Below are 15,134 nucleotides of genomic sequence, written 5' to 3'. Positions count from 1 at the left end.
GAATGTGCTCCCTTTCATTGATCCTAGACCTTAAGAAAGACTTTAATATAACATAAGTGTTTTTTCCATCTCCTGGGTTTATCCCCAGTAAACAGATCCGAGCCATCCTGGGCCAGTTCAGCCAGGCAGAAGCCTTACTAATGAAAGCTGGAGTGCAACCAGGGACTTTAGATGGAGTTCTTTTGGATCTTGGGTGTTCCTCCATGCAACTTGATGCCCCTGAAAGAGGTTTTTCCCTTCGGAAGGATGGCCCCTTGGACATGAGAATGGATGGTGACAGGTGAGTATTGATAAAGCATTTCTCCTCATAACAAGAAATCAATTTCTCAAAAACACTCTGAATTTAATTTCTTTTTAAGACTGTAGAATTCCCATCACACGCCCACACCTAACACTATCCATACATAATAAATCAGTTTTGTTTGCTACTCATTATAGACTTTAGTCTTTCTCTAGATTTGGGATTCTAAAAGAAAAATCATTGCAGTCTTTACACAGAGTAGTGAAGAGGATAACTTTAATACTGATTTTCTTTTTTACAGATACAGTGTGATCTTTTAGACTACTAACAATATTAATATGATACTGAAGCAATGGTTTCATTTTGGTGCAGGCCCAACTATGCCTTTTGTGAAAAGTAAAAGGAACTATATTTAATGCATATTCTTTTGAATACTGCATAAAAGGCAAGATCCTAGAGGTCAGCAATTGTGTGTTGTGTCCTGTTTCTTGTACAGTCACTTGGATTCAGCCTTCTCCAGAGAAACTAAAATTTATGGTACTAAATCAGACACAGTACTATGTGTAAGACAGCTTTACACCTCCTCTTCATTCCTCACCACCTTGAAAATACATTCTCCATCATTTAAATAGGTAACGTATATTAAATAACACAAAGAGGGTCACATTCTAGGAAAGTATAGGATAATTTCTTTTGAATCTAAATTAATTTTAAAAGCTTAGATTAGCACTTGTCTCTATGCACAACACTGGCCCAGGAACTGAATAGCCTGTACCTACAAAACAAATCTTAAGCATGTTTTTCTCATTTTATGCACCCCCTCCACCAAATTATTTATCATGGCCCCTACATTTGGGAAGTTTACTTTCTAAAAGAACATTAGTCTTTCTTCTATCTAAATTTGTAAGCTATTCTGTTACTAATGTGCAGTTCTAGACCTGCACAAACATTTCTACTGAAACAAATGTATTTTCCAACATTTCTTCCAATCTGTCAGAAGGATCTTTATATGAGAAATTTAATGTCCAATTTAAGTCAACAATTTAATGTTGAGTTGACTTTGACTTTTTTTCCCACAAACTTCTTTGTCTCATGGTAATTATTCACATATAGCCTTTCCCCATGTTTTGATATGACCTGTTAACTTAGAGTGTGACTCATTTTGTTGGAACCTTTTTGTTCTAAGTCTTATACCTTCATTTGCACAAATTGGCATTCATGGAGTGAAGAATGTCATAAAAGAAAACAAAAATCTTTTAAAGACCAATGACTAATAGTAGAGGTCAAATATCTTCTCATGTTTGGAGATTGAGGTTGTTGTGCAGAGGTAATAAAATGTAAAGCAAATTTCTGCTGTTCCTATGTCTTACTAAGGATGCCTTCTGAAATACAGTGAACAAAGCTTCTAGGTAATAGTAATAAATCCCCATATTGTTAATGTAGAGACATCATCAAACTGTAGTCTATAAATGAGCGTTCCTGAGGTTCTCCCCTAAGAACATGAAAATAAGCCCTTGAGAATTAAACTCTAAGTCAATATGTAATAGATAATAATAGTATTGAGCAAATGTATCTTGAAAAGCTGGATGGCTTCCAGGTAGATAGCATAGGCTGTAAACTAATCAGAGATGTTAACATATCTGAAGAAAGTTCATGGCATTCAGAAAGGAGGAGTTGGTTCACATGAATTCATAGACAAGGGAAAGTTGGAGATGCAAATATGTTTAATGCTAATCTAAGTGGTATTATGGGAAGAGGGAGTCCAAGCCAATAAATTTGGCCAGTCAGATCCTGGAAGCTGATATTTCCCTGTGATGAAGATGGATGCAAGAGGCTTTCTTAACCTGTTGCCATTTAACACTGGAATCTTACAGAATAGTTAATTCTGTACTACCCCAAGTTCAACAATAGCTTTCAGATCATAATAAGTTTTCATATAGCAGAAAGAAGTTCCCAGCTTCAAGGACTTGCAGGTCTAGCTCTTTTGTCAATTGTATTCTTCACTAGAAGGTAATAATGAATTGTCATAAATTATGGTAATATTTATGCAATAAATTATGTTAATATTTTTTTTCTCTCCTGAGTTTAGTCATTTGTAAGTTGGTGATCTCTGGAGGACTGACAAGATCTCTTAACTTTTAATTTGGAGGGGCAGATTTTGTATGTTGGCTTCTTCACTATTTGAATGCATATTCTGAAGCCTCCTAACAGCCTATCAGTTTTCCAGAGTATTGCCCCTTTTGCCTTGTAGCCCTATGGAAACTTGGGTTGGCCAAAAAAGTTTGTTCATTTTCTTCCGTAAGATGGCTCTAGTAGCCCTTAGTTGTCTTTCACTTCATTTGAAACAATTTTGTTAGATTGTATTGTGACAGCTGTCAAATTACCATGCATTAAAAAAAAACTTATCAAAATTGGTGAATTTTTGTGTAGCCATTTAATATTGAAGATGGAAGGAAAAAAACAACATTTTCAGCATATTATGCTTTATTATTTCAAGAAAGGTAAAAGCACAACTGAAATGCAAAAAAAAGATTAGTGCAGTGTATGGTGCTGTGACTGATCAAACGTGTCGAAAGTGGTTTGTGAAGTTATGTGCTGGAGATTGCTCGCTGGACAATGCTCCATGGTCAGGTAGACAAGTTGAAGATGATAGCGATCAAACTGAGACATTAGTTGTGAACTGTCAATGTTATACCACGCAGGAGATAGCCGACATACTCAAAATATCCAAATCAAGCGTTGAAAATCATTTGCACCAGCTTGGTTATGTTAATCGCTTTGATGTTTGTCTTCCACATAAGTTAGCGAAAAAAAACCTTCTTGACAGTATTTCTGCATGCGATTCTCTACTGAAACTAACAAAAACTTCCATTCTTAAAACAAATTGTGACAGATGATGAAAAGTGGATACTGTACAATAATGTGGAATGGAAGAGATTGTGGGGCAAGTGAAATGAACCACCACCAACCACACCAAACGCTGGTTTTCATCCAAAGAAGGTGATATATGGTGGGATTGGAAGGGAGCCCTTATTATGAGCTCCTTCCAGAAAACCAAACGATTAATTCCAACAAGTACTGCTCCCAATTAGACCAACTGAAAGCAGCACTTGACAAAAAGTGTCCGGAATTAGTCAACAGAAAATGCATAATCTTCCAGCAGGATAACACAAGACCGCATGTTTCTTTGATGACCAGGCAAAAACTGTTACAGCTTGGCTGGGAAGTTCTGATTCATCTGCCGTATTCACCAGACATTGACCCTTCAGATTTCCATTTATTTCAGTCTTTACAAAATTCTCTTAAGGCAAAAAAATTCAACGCCCTGGAAGACTGTAAAAGGCACCAGGAACAGTTCTTTGCTCAAAAAGATAAAGTTTTGAGAGGACTTCCCTGGTGGCGCAGTGGTTGAGAGTCCACCTGCCGATGCAGGGGACACGGGTTTGTGCCCTGGTTCGGGAGGATCCCACATGCCGCGAAGCGGCTGGGCCCATGAGCCATGGCTGCTGAGCCTGCGCGTCCAGAGCCTGTGCTCCGCAACGGGAACACAGTGAGAGGCCTGCGTACCGCAAATAAATAAATAAACTCATTTTAAAAGTTTTGGGAAGATGGAATTATGAAGAAAAATGGCAGAAGGTAGTGGAACAAAACGGTGAATACATTCTTCAATAACATTCTTGGTGAAAATGAAAAATGTGTTTTATTTTTATTTAAAAACCGAAGGAACTTTTTGGCTAGCCCAGTACACTACTATTCTATGTGAACATGAGTAAAATAAAATTATGCCTATTATCCACTGAACTGTATTTGAGCAAAATGCTCTTTTAATTTTACTTAAAAGTAGAAAGGTATTAAAAAAAAAACTGCTGAGTACATCCATACTAATCTTAGAATTGTCCTGGTAGAACTGTACATATATTCTATGAGTCTGAATTTACCATCACTAACAAGTTTCATTCTGATGCTTTGTGGTTTGAGCAGTTGAATTAACAGCTAGGTAAGATCTAACAGGGATTTTTCAGTTAGACCAAGAATGATGTTTGGCAAATCTAGGAATGGACAAGATCTAAAGGACAGTGACATTCATTGAATTTCTCTGTTCCAGGCATTATACTATCTAGTTTATTATTGTGTGGACCCTTAATTCTCTCAACAATTCTGTGAGGTAAGCATTGTTACTTACAGGTTAGAAATTGAGGCTCCAATAGGTTCAAAAGCTTACACAATATGAGTAGCAAGGCTATGATTCTGATCGAGGTTGATCTAACTCTATAGACCAAATCTTCATCCTTAAAGCTGTTATTGAAGGAGCAAAGCCTGTTGAGATGGAAATAGGCTACCTTATAGGAAGTTCATTGATCTGGGAGTACCATGGCAGCCAAAAAGAAAAAAAAAAGAATCACAGGATCTAGAAAACAAGGTTACACACACACACACACACACACACACACACACACACACACACACACACAAGGAGAGAGAGAGAGAGAGAGAGAGAGAGAGAGAGAGAGATGGAGGTCATGGCGAAATAGGGGACAAGCCAAGGACAACAACAAAATTATTTTCCTGGTGGTACTAGACATGTTAACAAGGTGCAATGTAGTATTTTTAAGGATGGATTCAGGTATTCCTTGGCGACACCACTCTGATTGATGGTCAGGTCTTAAAGCTACCATATCCTTGTTACTTAAAGTCATTACAGTATGGTACCAACAATCAATCCAACATATTAACTACAGGAGAGAGAATTGTACTATTAGCAAGGCTATCTTTCTAATATTTAAGATCTCAGTTAGCTCATCACTTAAAATTCCTTGACGCATTTCCCTAAATTAAGGTAAATTGGAATGGCCTGACAAAGTGAATGCTATTTCCTGTTACTATAATTTATTCTATTTAACCAGAGGTTGGTATTGCTTTGTCTCCTCCACCTGAAATTACCATCTAGGCCTGTTTAATATTGTCTGTTAATTACCAGATTTTACCCCATGGTGACTTTTGTCATGGGTGTATAAGCCCATATTGTTAACAACTTGAAATAATAGAAGTTATTACTATTAAGGTTGTTCAAGTTTTTGTGAGGGAAACTGACCAGCAGTATCTTCCTTTTTAGACTTTCTAAATTCAATTTGTACCCCCATATAAATAGTTGCTTACTTTACAGTATTAGATTTAGTTAAGTTCCTGAGATCTAGGCTCATTTAACTATCAGTCAGTAAGCCTTGTATCTTCTATACTGAAAAAAAAAAAAAATCAAGCAGTAATTTAAATTTGAACAAACTAAATCCAAAACATTTTCCATTATTTTAGTTTAGGACAAATCTTTTTTTTTTTTTTTCTTTTACATCTTTATTGGAGTATAATTGCTTTGCAATGGTGTGTTAGTTTCTGCTTTATAACAAAGTGAATCAGTTATACATATACATATGTTCCCATATCTCTTCCCTCTTGCCTCTCCCTCCCTCCCACCTTCCCTATCCCTCCACTCTAGGTGGTCACAAAGCACCCAGCTGATATCCCTGTGCTATGCGGCTGCTTCCCACTAGATATCTACCTTACATTTGGTAGTGTATATATGTCCATGCAACTTTCTCGCTTTGTCACAGCTTACCGTTCCCACTTCCCATATCCTCAAGTCCATTCTCTAGTAGGTCTGTGTCTTTATTCCTGTCCTACCCCTAGGTTCTTCATGACATTTTTTTTTCTTAAATTCCATATATATGTGTTAGCATACGGTATTTGTCTTTCTCTTTCTGACTGACTTCACTCTGTATGACAGACTCTAGGTCCATCCACCTCATTACAAATAGCTCAATTTCGTTTCTTTTTATGGCTGAGTAATATTCCATTGTATATATGTGCCACATCTTCTTTATCCATTCATCTGATGATGGACACTTAAGTTGTTTCCATCTCCAGGCTATTGTAAATAGAGCTGCAATTAACATTTTGGTATATGACTCTTTTTGAATTATGGTTTTCTCAGGGTATATACCCAGTAGTGGGATTGCTGGGTCATATGGTAGTTCTACTTGTAGTTTTTAAAGGAACCTCCATACTGTTCTCCATAGTGGCTGTACCAATTGACATTCCCATCAGCAGTGCAAGAGTGTTCCCTTTTCCCCACACCCTCTCCAGCATTTATTGTTTCTAGATTTTTTGATGATGGCCATTCTGACTGGTGTGAGATTATATCTCATTGTAGTTTTGATTTCTCTAATGATTAATGATGTTGAGCATTCTTTCATGTGTTTGTTGGCAGTCTGTATATCTACTTTGGAGAAATGTCTATTTAGGTCTTCTGCCCATTTTTGGATTGGATTGTTTGTTTTTTTGTTATTGAGCTGCATGAGCTCCTTACAAATTTTGGAGATTAATCCTTTGTCAGTTGCTTCATTTGCAAATATTTTCTCCCATTCTGAGGGTAGTCTTTTGGTCTTTTTTATGGTTTCCTTTGCTGTGCAAAAGTTTAAGTTTTATTAGGTCCCATTTGTTTATTTTTGTTTTTATTTCCATTTCTCTAGGAGGTGGGTCAAAAAGGGTCTTGCTGTGATTTATGTCATAGAGTGTTCTGCCTATGTTTTCCTCTAAGAGTTTGATAGTTTCTGGCCTTACATTTAGGTCATTAATCCATTTTGAGCTTATTTTTGTGTATGGTATTAGGGAGCGATCTAATCTCATACTTTTACATGTACCTGTCCAGTTTTCCCAGCACCACTTATTGAAGAGGCTGTCCTTTCTCCACTGTACATTCCTGCCTCCTTTATCAAAGATAAGGTGACCATATGTGCATGGGTTTATCTCTGGGCTTTCTATCCTGTTCCATTGATCTATTTTTCTGTTTTTGTGCCAGTACCATACTGTCTTAATTACTGTAGCTTTGCAGTATAGTCTGAAGTCAGGGAGCCTGATTCCTCCAGCTCCGTTTTTCTTTCTCAAGATTGCTTTGGCTATTCGGGGTTTTTTGTGTTTCCATACAAATTGTGAAATTTTTTGTTCTAGTTCTGTGAAAAATACCAGTGGTAATTTGATAGGGATTGCACTGAATCTGTAGATTGCTTTGGGTAGTAGAGTCATTTTCACAATGTTGATTCTTCCAATCCAAGAACATGGTATATCTCTCCATCTATTTGTATCATCTTTAATTTCTTTCATCAGTGTCTTATAATTTTCTGCATCTCCTTATGTAGGTTTATTCCTAGATATTTTATTCTTTTTGTTGCAGTGGTAAATGGGAGTGTTTTCTTGATTTCACTTTCAGATTTTTCATCATTAGTGTATAGGAATGCGAGACATTTCTGTGCATTAATTTTGTATCCTGCTACTTTACCAAATTCATTGATTAGCTCTAGTAGTTTTCTGGTAGCATCTTTAGGATTCTCTATGTATAGTATCATGTCATCTGCAAACAGTGACAGCTTTACTTCTTCTTTTCCGGTTTGGATTCCTTTTGTTTCCTTTTCTTCTCTGATTGCTGTGGCTAAAACTTCCAAAACTATGTTGAATAATAGTGGTGAGAGTGGGCAACCTTGTCTTGTTCCTGATCTTAGTGGAAATGCTTTCAGTTTTTCACCATTGAGGACGATGTTGGCTGTGGGTTTGTCATATATGGCCTTTATTATGTTGAGGGTAGTTCCCTCTATGCCTAGTTTCTGCAGGGTTTTTATCATAAATGGGTGTTGAATTTTGTCGAAAGCTTTCTCTGCATCTATTGAGATGATCATATGGTTTTTCTCCTTCAATTTGTTAATATGGTGTATCACGTTAATTGATTTGCATATATTGAAGAATCTTTGCATTCCTGGAGTAAACCCCACTTGATCATGGTGTATGATCATTTTAATGTGCTGTTGAATTCTGTTTGCTTGTATTTTGTTGAGTATTTTTGCATCTATGTTCATCAGTGATATTGGCCTGTAGTTTTCTTTCTTTGTGACATCCTTGTCTGGTTTTGATATCAGGGTGATGGTGGCCTTGTAGAATGAGTTTGGTAGTGTCCTCCCTCTGCTATATTTTGGAAGAGTTTGAGAAGGATAGGTGTTAGCTCTTCTCTAAATGTTTGATAGAATTCGCCTGTGAAGCCATCTGGTCCTGGGCTTTTGTTTGTTGGAAGAATTTTAATCACAGTTTCAATTTCAGTGCTTGTGATTGGTCTGTTTATATTTTATATTTCTTCCTGATTCAGTCTTGGAAGGTTGTGCATTTCTAAGAATTTGTCCATTTCTTCCCGGTTTTCCATTTTATTGGCATAGAGTTGCTTGTAGTAATCTCTCATGATCGTTTGTATTTCTGCAGTGTCAGTTGTTACTTCTCCTTTTTCATTTCTAATTCTATTGATTTGAGTCTTCTCCCTTTTTTTCTTGATGAGTCTGGCTAATGGTTTATCAATTTTGTTTATCTTCTCAAAGAACCAGCTTTTAGTTTTATTGATGTTTGCTATCATTTCCTTCATTTCTTTTTCATTTATTTCTGATCTGATTTTTATGATTTCTTTCCTTCTGCTAACTTTGGGGGTTTTTTGTTCTTCTTTCTCTAATTGCTTTAGGTGCAAGGTTGGGTTGTTTATTCGAGATGTTTCCTATTTCTTAAGGTAGGATTGTATTGCTATAAACTTCCCTCTTAGAACTGCTTTTGCTGCATCCCATAGGTTTTGGGTCGTCGTGTCTCCACTTTCATTTGTTTCTAGGTATTTTTTTATTTCTTGTTTGATTTCTTCAGTGATCACTTCATTATTAAGTAGTGTATTGTTTAGCCTCCATGTGTTTGTATTTTTTACAGATCTTTTCCTGTAATTGATATCTAGTCTCATAACGTTGTGGTTGAAAAAGATACTTGACAAAATTTCAATTTTCTTACATTTACCAAGGCTTGATATGTGACCCAGGATATGATCTATCCTGGAGAATGTTCCATGAGCACTTGAGAAAAATGTGTATTCTGTTGTTTTTGGATGGAATGGCCTATAAATATCAATTAAGTTCATCTTGTTTAATGTATCATTTAAAGCTTGTGTTTCCTTATTTATTTTCATTTTGGATGATCTGTCCATTAGTGAAAGTGGGGTGTTAAAGTCCCCTACTATGAATGTGTTACTGTCAATTTCCCCTTTTATGGCTGTTAGCATCTGCCTTATGTATTGAGGTGCTCCTATGTTGGGTGCATAAATATTTACAATTGTTATATCTTCTTCCTGGATCGATCCCTTGATCATTATGCAGTGTCCTTCTTTGTCTCTTCCAATAGTCTTTATTTTAAAGTCTATTTTGTCTGATATGAGAATTGCTACTCCAGCTTTCTTTTGGTTTCCATTTGCATGGAATATCTTTTTCCATCCCCTTACTTTCAGTCTGTATGTGTCTGTAGGTCTTAAGTGGGTCTCCTGTAGACAGCATATATATGGGTCTTGTTTTTGTATCCATTCAGCCAATCTGTGTCTTTTGGTGGGAGCATTTAGTCCATTTACATTTAAGGTAATTATCAATATGTATGTTCCTATTCCCGTTTTCTTAATTGTTTTCTGTTCGTTATTGTAGGTTTTTTCCTTCTCTTGTGTTTCTTGCCTAGAGAAGTTCCTTTAGCATTTGTTGTAAAGCTGGTTTCTTGGTGCTGAACTCTCTCAGCTTTTGCTTGTCTGTAAAGATTTTAATTTCTCCATCAAATCTAAATGAGATCCTTGCTGGGTAGAGTAATCTTGGTTGCAGGTTTTTCTCCTTCATCACTTTAAATATGTCCTGCCGGTCCCTTCTGGCTTGCAGAGTTTCTGCTGAAAGATCAGCTGTTAACCTTATGGGGATTCCCTTGTGTGTTATTTGTTGTTTTTCCCTTGCTGCTTTTAATATGTTTTCTTTGTATTTAATTTTTGACAGTTTGATTAATACGTGTCTTGGCGTATTTCTCCTTGGATTTATCCTGTATGGGACTCTCTGTGCTTCCTGGACTTGATTAACTATTTCCTTTCCCATATTAGGGAAGTTTTCAACTATAATCTCTTCAAATATTTTATCAGTCCCTTTCTTTTTCTCTTCTTCTTCTGGAACCCCTATAATTCTAATGTTGGTGCATTTAATGTTGTCCCAGAGGTCTCTGAGACTGTCCTCAGTTCTTTTCATTCTTTTTTCTTTATTCTGCTCTGCAGTAGTTATTTCCACTATTTTATCTTCCAGGTCACTTATACATTCTTCTGCCTCAGTTATTCTGCTATTGATCCCATCTGGAGTATTTTTAATTTCATTTATTGTGTTGTTCATCGTTGGTTGTTTCATCTTTAGTTCTTCTAGGTCCTTGTTAAATGTTTCTTACATTTTGTCTATTCTATTTCCAAGATTTTGGATCATCTTTACTATCATTATTCTAAATTCTTTTTCAGGTAGACTCCCTATTTCCCCTTCATTCGTTAGGTCTGGTGGGTTTTTATCTTGCTCCTTCATCTGCTGTGTGTTTTTCTGTCTTCTCATTTTGCTTATCTTACTGTGTTTGGGGTCTCCATTTTGCAGGCTGCAGGTTTGTAGTTCACGTTGTTTTTGGTGTCTGTCCCCAGTGGCTAAAGTTGCTTCAGTGGGTTGTGTAGGCTTCCTGGTGGAGGGGACTAGTGCCTGTGTTCTGGTGGATGAGGCTGGATCTTGTCTTTCTGGTGGGCAGGTCCACGTCTGGTGGTGTGTTTTGGGGTGTCTGTGGACTTATTATGATTTTAGGCAGCCTCTCTGCTAATGGGTGGGGTTGTGTTCCTTTCTTGCTAGTTGTTGGCATAGGGTGTCCAACACTGTAGCTTGCTGCTCGTTGAGTGAAGCTGGGTGCTGGTGTTGAGATGGAGATCTCTGGGAGATTTTCGCCGTTTGATATTATGTGGAGCTGGGAGGTCTCTTGTGGACCAGTGTCCTGAAGTTGGCTCTCCCACCTCAGAGGCACAGCACTGACTCCTGGCTGCAGCACTAAGAGCGTTTCATCCACACAGCTCCGAATAAAAGGGAGAAAAAGTAGAAAGAAAGGAAGGAAGGAAGGAAGAAAGAAAGGAGAGAGGGAGGGAGGAAGGAGGGAAGGAAAGAAAGAAAGAAAGAAAGAAAGAAAGAAAGAAAGAAAGAAAGAAAGAAAGAAAGAAAGAAGATAAAATAAAGTTATTAAAATAAAAAATAATTATTAAGAAAAAAAATTTTTAAAAAAACAGACGGATAGAACCCTAGGACAAATGGTGGAAGCAAAGCTATACAGACAAACTCTCACACAGAAGCATACACATACACACTCACCAGAAGAGGAAAAGGGGAAAAAATAATAAATCTTGCTCTCAAAGTCCACCTCCTCAATTTGGGATGATTCGTTGTCTGTTCATGTATTCCACAGATGCAGGGTACATCAAGTTGATTGTGGAGCTTTAATCCGCTGCTTCTGAGGCTGCTGGGAGAGATTTCCCTTTCTCTTCTTTGTTCTCACTGCTCCTGGGGCTCAGCTTCGGATTTGGCCCCGCCTCTGCGTGTAGGTCGCTGGAGGGCATCTGTTCTTCGCTCAGACAGGACGGGGTTAAAGGAGCAGCTTCTTCGGGCACTCTGGCTCACTCAGGCTGCGGAGAAGGAGGGGCATGGAGTGCGGTGCGAGCCTGCGGCGGCAGAGGCGCGCCGTGCGTTCTTCCGTGGAAGTTGTCCCAGGATCCCGGGACCCTGGCAGTGGCGGGCTGCACAGGCCCCCCGGAAGGGGGGTGTGGATAGTGACCTGTGCTCGCACACAGGCTTCTTGGTGGCAGCAGCAGCGGTCTTAGCGTCTCATGCCCGTCTCTGGGGTCCGCACTGTTAGCTGCAGCTCGCGCCCGTCTCTGGAGGTCTTTTAAGCAGCGCTCTGAATCTCCTCTCCTCGCGCACCAGGAAACCAAGAGGGAAGAAAAAGTCTCTTGCCTCTTTGGCAGATCCAGACTTTTCCCCGGATTCCCTCCCGGCTAGCTGTGGTGCACTAACCCACTGCAGGCTGTGTTCACGCCGCCAACCCGAGTCCTCTCCCTGCGCTCCAACCGAAGCCCGAGCCTCAGCTCCCAGCCCCGCCCGCCCCAGCGTTTGAGCAAACAAGCCTCTCGGGCTGGTGAGTGCCGGTCGGCATCGATCCTCTGTGCGGGAATCTCTCCACTTGCTTTCCGCAGCCCTGATTCTGTGCTCCCCTCTGCGGCTCCGAAGCTTCCCCCCTCCGCCACCCGCAGTCTCCGCCCGCGAAGGGGCTTCCCAGTGTGTGGAAACCTCTCCTCCTTCACAGCTCCCTCCCACTGGTGTAGGTCCCGTCCCTATTCTTTTGTCTCTGTTTATTGTTTTTTCTTTTGCCCTACCCAGGTACGTGGGGACTTTCTTGCCTTTTGGGAGGTCTGAGGTCTTCTGCCCACGTTCAGTAGGTGTTCTGTAGGAGTTGTTCCACGTGTAGATGTATTTCTGGTGTATCTGTGGGGAGGAAGGTGATCTCCGTGTGTTACTCTTCCGCCATCTTCCTGACCTCTAAGGAGAAATCTTCATAAGCCATAATTACTTCTTTCTGAGTTAAAGGCTAGTAAAGCATTTTAACTTCCTGCTGCCCTTGACCTTAATGAATGTCACACACAGTCCCACTTGCCATAATCATGGGTATTTGAAACGGAAAATCTATTTCATTTGTGTAAGATTTCAGTCTGTGACTTTAAAAACCTCATAAGACCTCTTAGACTATGTGTGTATGCCTGACTTTATGTCTCAGTACTCTGAAGTTTCACCTCTTGTCAATGAAAACTGACGTCAGTGAAGTAATTGGCTCTTCTTCTGCGTAGGTACCCTGACATGCCCACCGCAGCTGATGTTGTGAACGCTTTAGATCAACAGGCACTTGCATCCATCCTGAGAACATACGGGGAGGAGAAGCACGCCAGGAGAATCGCTTCAGCAATCGTTCAGGCACGCAGCATCTACCCCATCACCAGAACCCAGCAGCTTGCCAGCATCGTTGCAGGTACCCTCATTAATTCTGAACAGTGTCTGAGAGAAAAAAAAAAAAATATATATATATATATATATATATATATATATAAGTACACACATACATACACACACACACACACACATCTATGTGTATATATATATATGAATTCCCCCAAACTCCCAGAGGGATTCATTTGTACTTGAAATCATGCAGGATAGAATCTTGCCTATCCTTCTCTTATGCCACCTTTCTTTGGATTTGCAAGCTTCCCCCCTCCAACACCTCTCCCCCACACAATTTTTAAAAATATACTGTAGTTTGCTGATTAGTTTAATAATAGAAAATTTTTGTGCATGAGGTGATTTATCATTTGTGCCTACCAAGGTGAAACATGGAATGACAAGAGCAGAAGAATTTCTCTATCCATTACAGTGGTTGATAAGCATCCTGTATAAGATATGACATTACCTCTCTTAGTTTCACATTTCTGCATTTTAATATTTTGGGCAAAAGGAGAATTGCATTGCCCAACTGCTAAAATAAAATCCAGTGACTCATACATCTATTCTAAACAACCAGCTAACAAAGGGTATGTGATGTATAGGTTATTCTACTTTGTGAATGCTAACTAAATCAGCCTGAGGGGCTTATTGAAACATTTCATCTTTTCTGCTGTTCACCACCATAAACCTCTTGAACCTAAGTATAGCTAGGAGGTGCTTTATTATAGCCTTTCTGTCTGAAGCCAAAGTTGTTTCACAGCTGTGTTCCATGATGAAAGTTTTCAAGGCAAAAATATAACTCCTGAAGTTATTTAACAGAATTCCAGTGGTAAATTCTTCATCTTGTTGGACCATCTGAAACTCTACATCATTTTTATTTACCAAATGTAATAAGATTTTTTTTAATAGTTCCTATGAAGTTACTTTAAGTAGCTAAAGATGTAGAAAAAAGGAATATTTGTATAGCTTGTAAAAGGAACATAATATTAGTTTCCTCTATCTTATTATCATACATAGTTTAAGGAATAAAACTTAATTATAAATTCACTCAGATTGAGATTTAGAGGTCATGTAGCAACTATTTTATAACAATTTAATAAAACTATATTCTATTTAGTTATTAAGAGTTGACCAAGTCTTTAATTTTTTAAGCTGCATACCTCAAGACCTCAAAGCCCTTCCAACTTACCACTGATATTCCTGTAGGAAAGTACGAGTAAAATCTTGCAGGTTATGTGAGCATAAAATATTCCATGATTTTCTTCCCCAAAACGTTTATCCTAGCAGGCTGACATCACATTCACCCTGTCTTCTGTCCCTTGCTTTCTTCCTACTCCATACTCACTAACACGTCTCCACCTTATCCTTTCTGTCATTCTTTAACTAGCTGTGTACTCTGTCTCCCATTTTGGAAAGAAGAGCAGTGAGAAGTCACATTTTTTTTTAATTGATAAGAAAATCCAGAATTTTCTATGCTGAAAATGAGGACTTGGGGTAGAGGGCATCCTAGAGATCATGAAGTCAAAAAGCCTCTTCTGGTAACTGAAGAAACTAAGGCTCAGGAAGGCTGTGCAATTTCCTCAAGAGTACAGTGGCAATTTCAATGCTAATCTAGAATTTGGAAGTTCATGAATTTGAGGCATCATTAGGAATCTGCCTTTAAGAAATTAAGCTAACTTTTCTGTCTCAGAACCCTAATCTATAAACTTGGGGAAATAACACTGTGGTATTAGATAGAAATTATTTGAAGATGTAGAATAGGTACATAAGTATTTTCAGAAGGATTATGATGTGAAATGCATATTAGGGCTATGAAAAATGATATACTAAAAATGAGAATTTTCATGTACGTGTAGATAAAACCCAGTTTTTGTAAATGCCATTAAAAAATTGAGTTCTCTATAATGAATCCATTTTTAAGGCTCAAAGCAGCCCATTTTAATACAACTTTATTGATGATAATGTAATTCTTT

The 15,134-nt window shown here is 38.4% G+C and overlaps 1 protein-coding gene across 5 annotated transcripts in view; it reads left to right on the top strand.

Annotated features, from left to right (window-relative positions):
• The window catches only part of METTL15 (methyltransferase 15, mitochondrial 12S rRNA N4-cytidine), a 260,359-nt gene that overhangs the window by 143,757 nt on the left and 101,468 nt on the right, over positions 1-15,134 (top strand). For 4 of the 5 annotated variants that reach the window (XM_079930559.1, XM_079930557.1, XM_079930555.1 and 1 more), the window contains exons 4-5: positions 89-280; positions 13,011-13,189. In XM_079930559.1, coding sequence (XP_079786685.1) covers positions 89-280; positions 13,011-13,189 — 371 coding nt within the window. The remainder of the gene's footprint in view (positions 1-88; positions 281-13,010; positions 13,190-15,134) is intronic. The other variant, XM_079930558.1, reaches the window with a different exon arrangement.

The sequence above is a fragment of the Stenella coeruleoalba genome (assembly GCF_951394435.1).
Source record: "Stenella coeruleoalba genome assembly, chromosome: 8".
Classification (NCBI taxonomy): Eukaryota; Metazoa; Chordata; class Mammalia; order Artiodactyla; family Delphinidae; genus Stenella; species Stenella coeruleoalba.
Note: the sequence above shows the minus strand (reverse complement) of the source record. Positions and strands in the feature narration are given on the sequence as shown.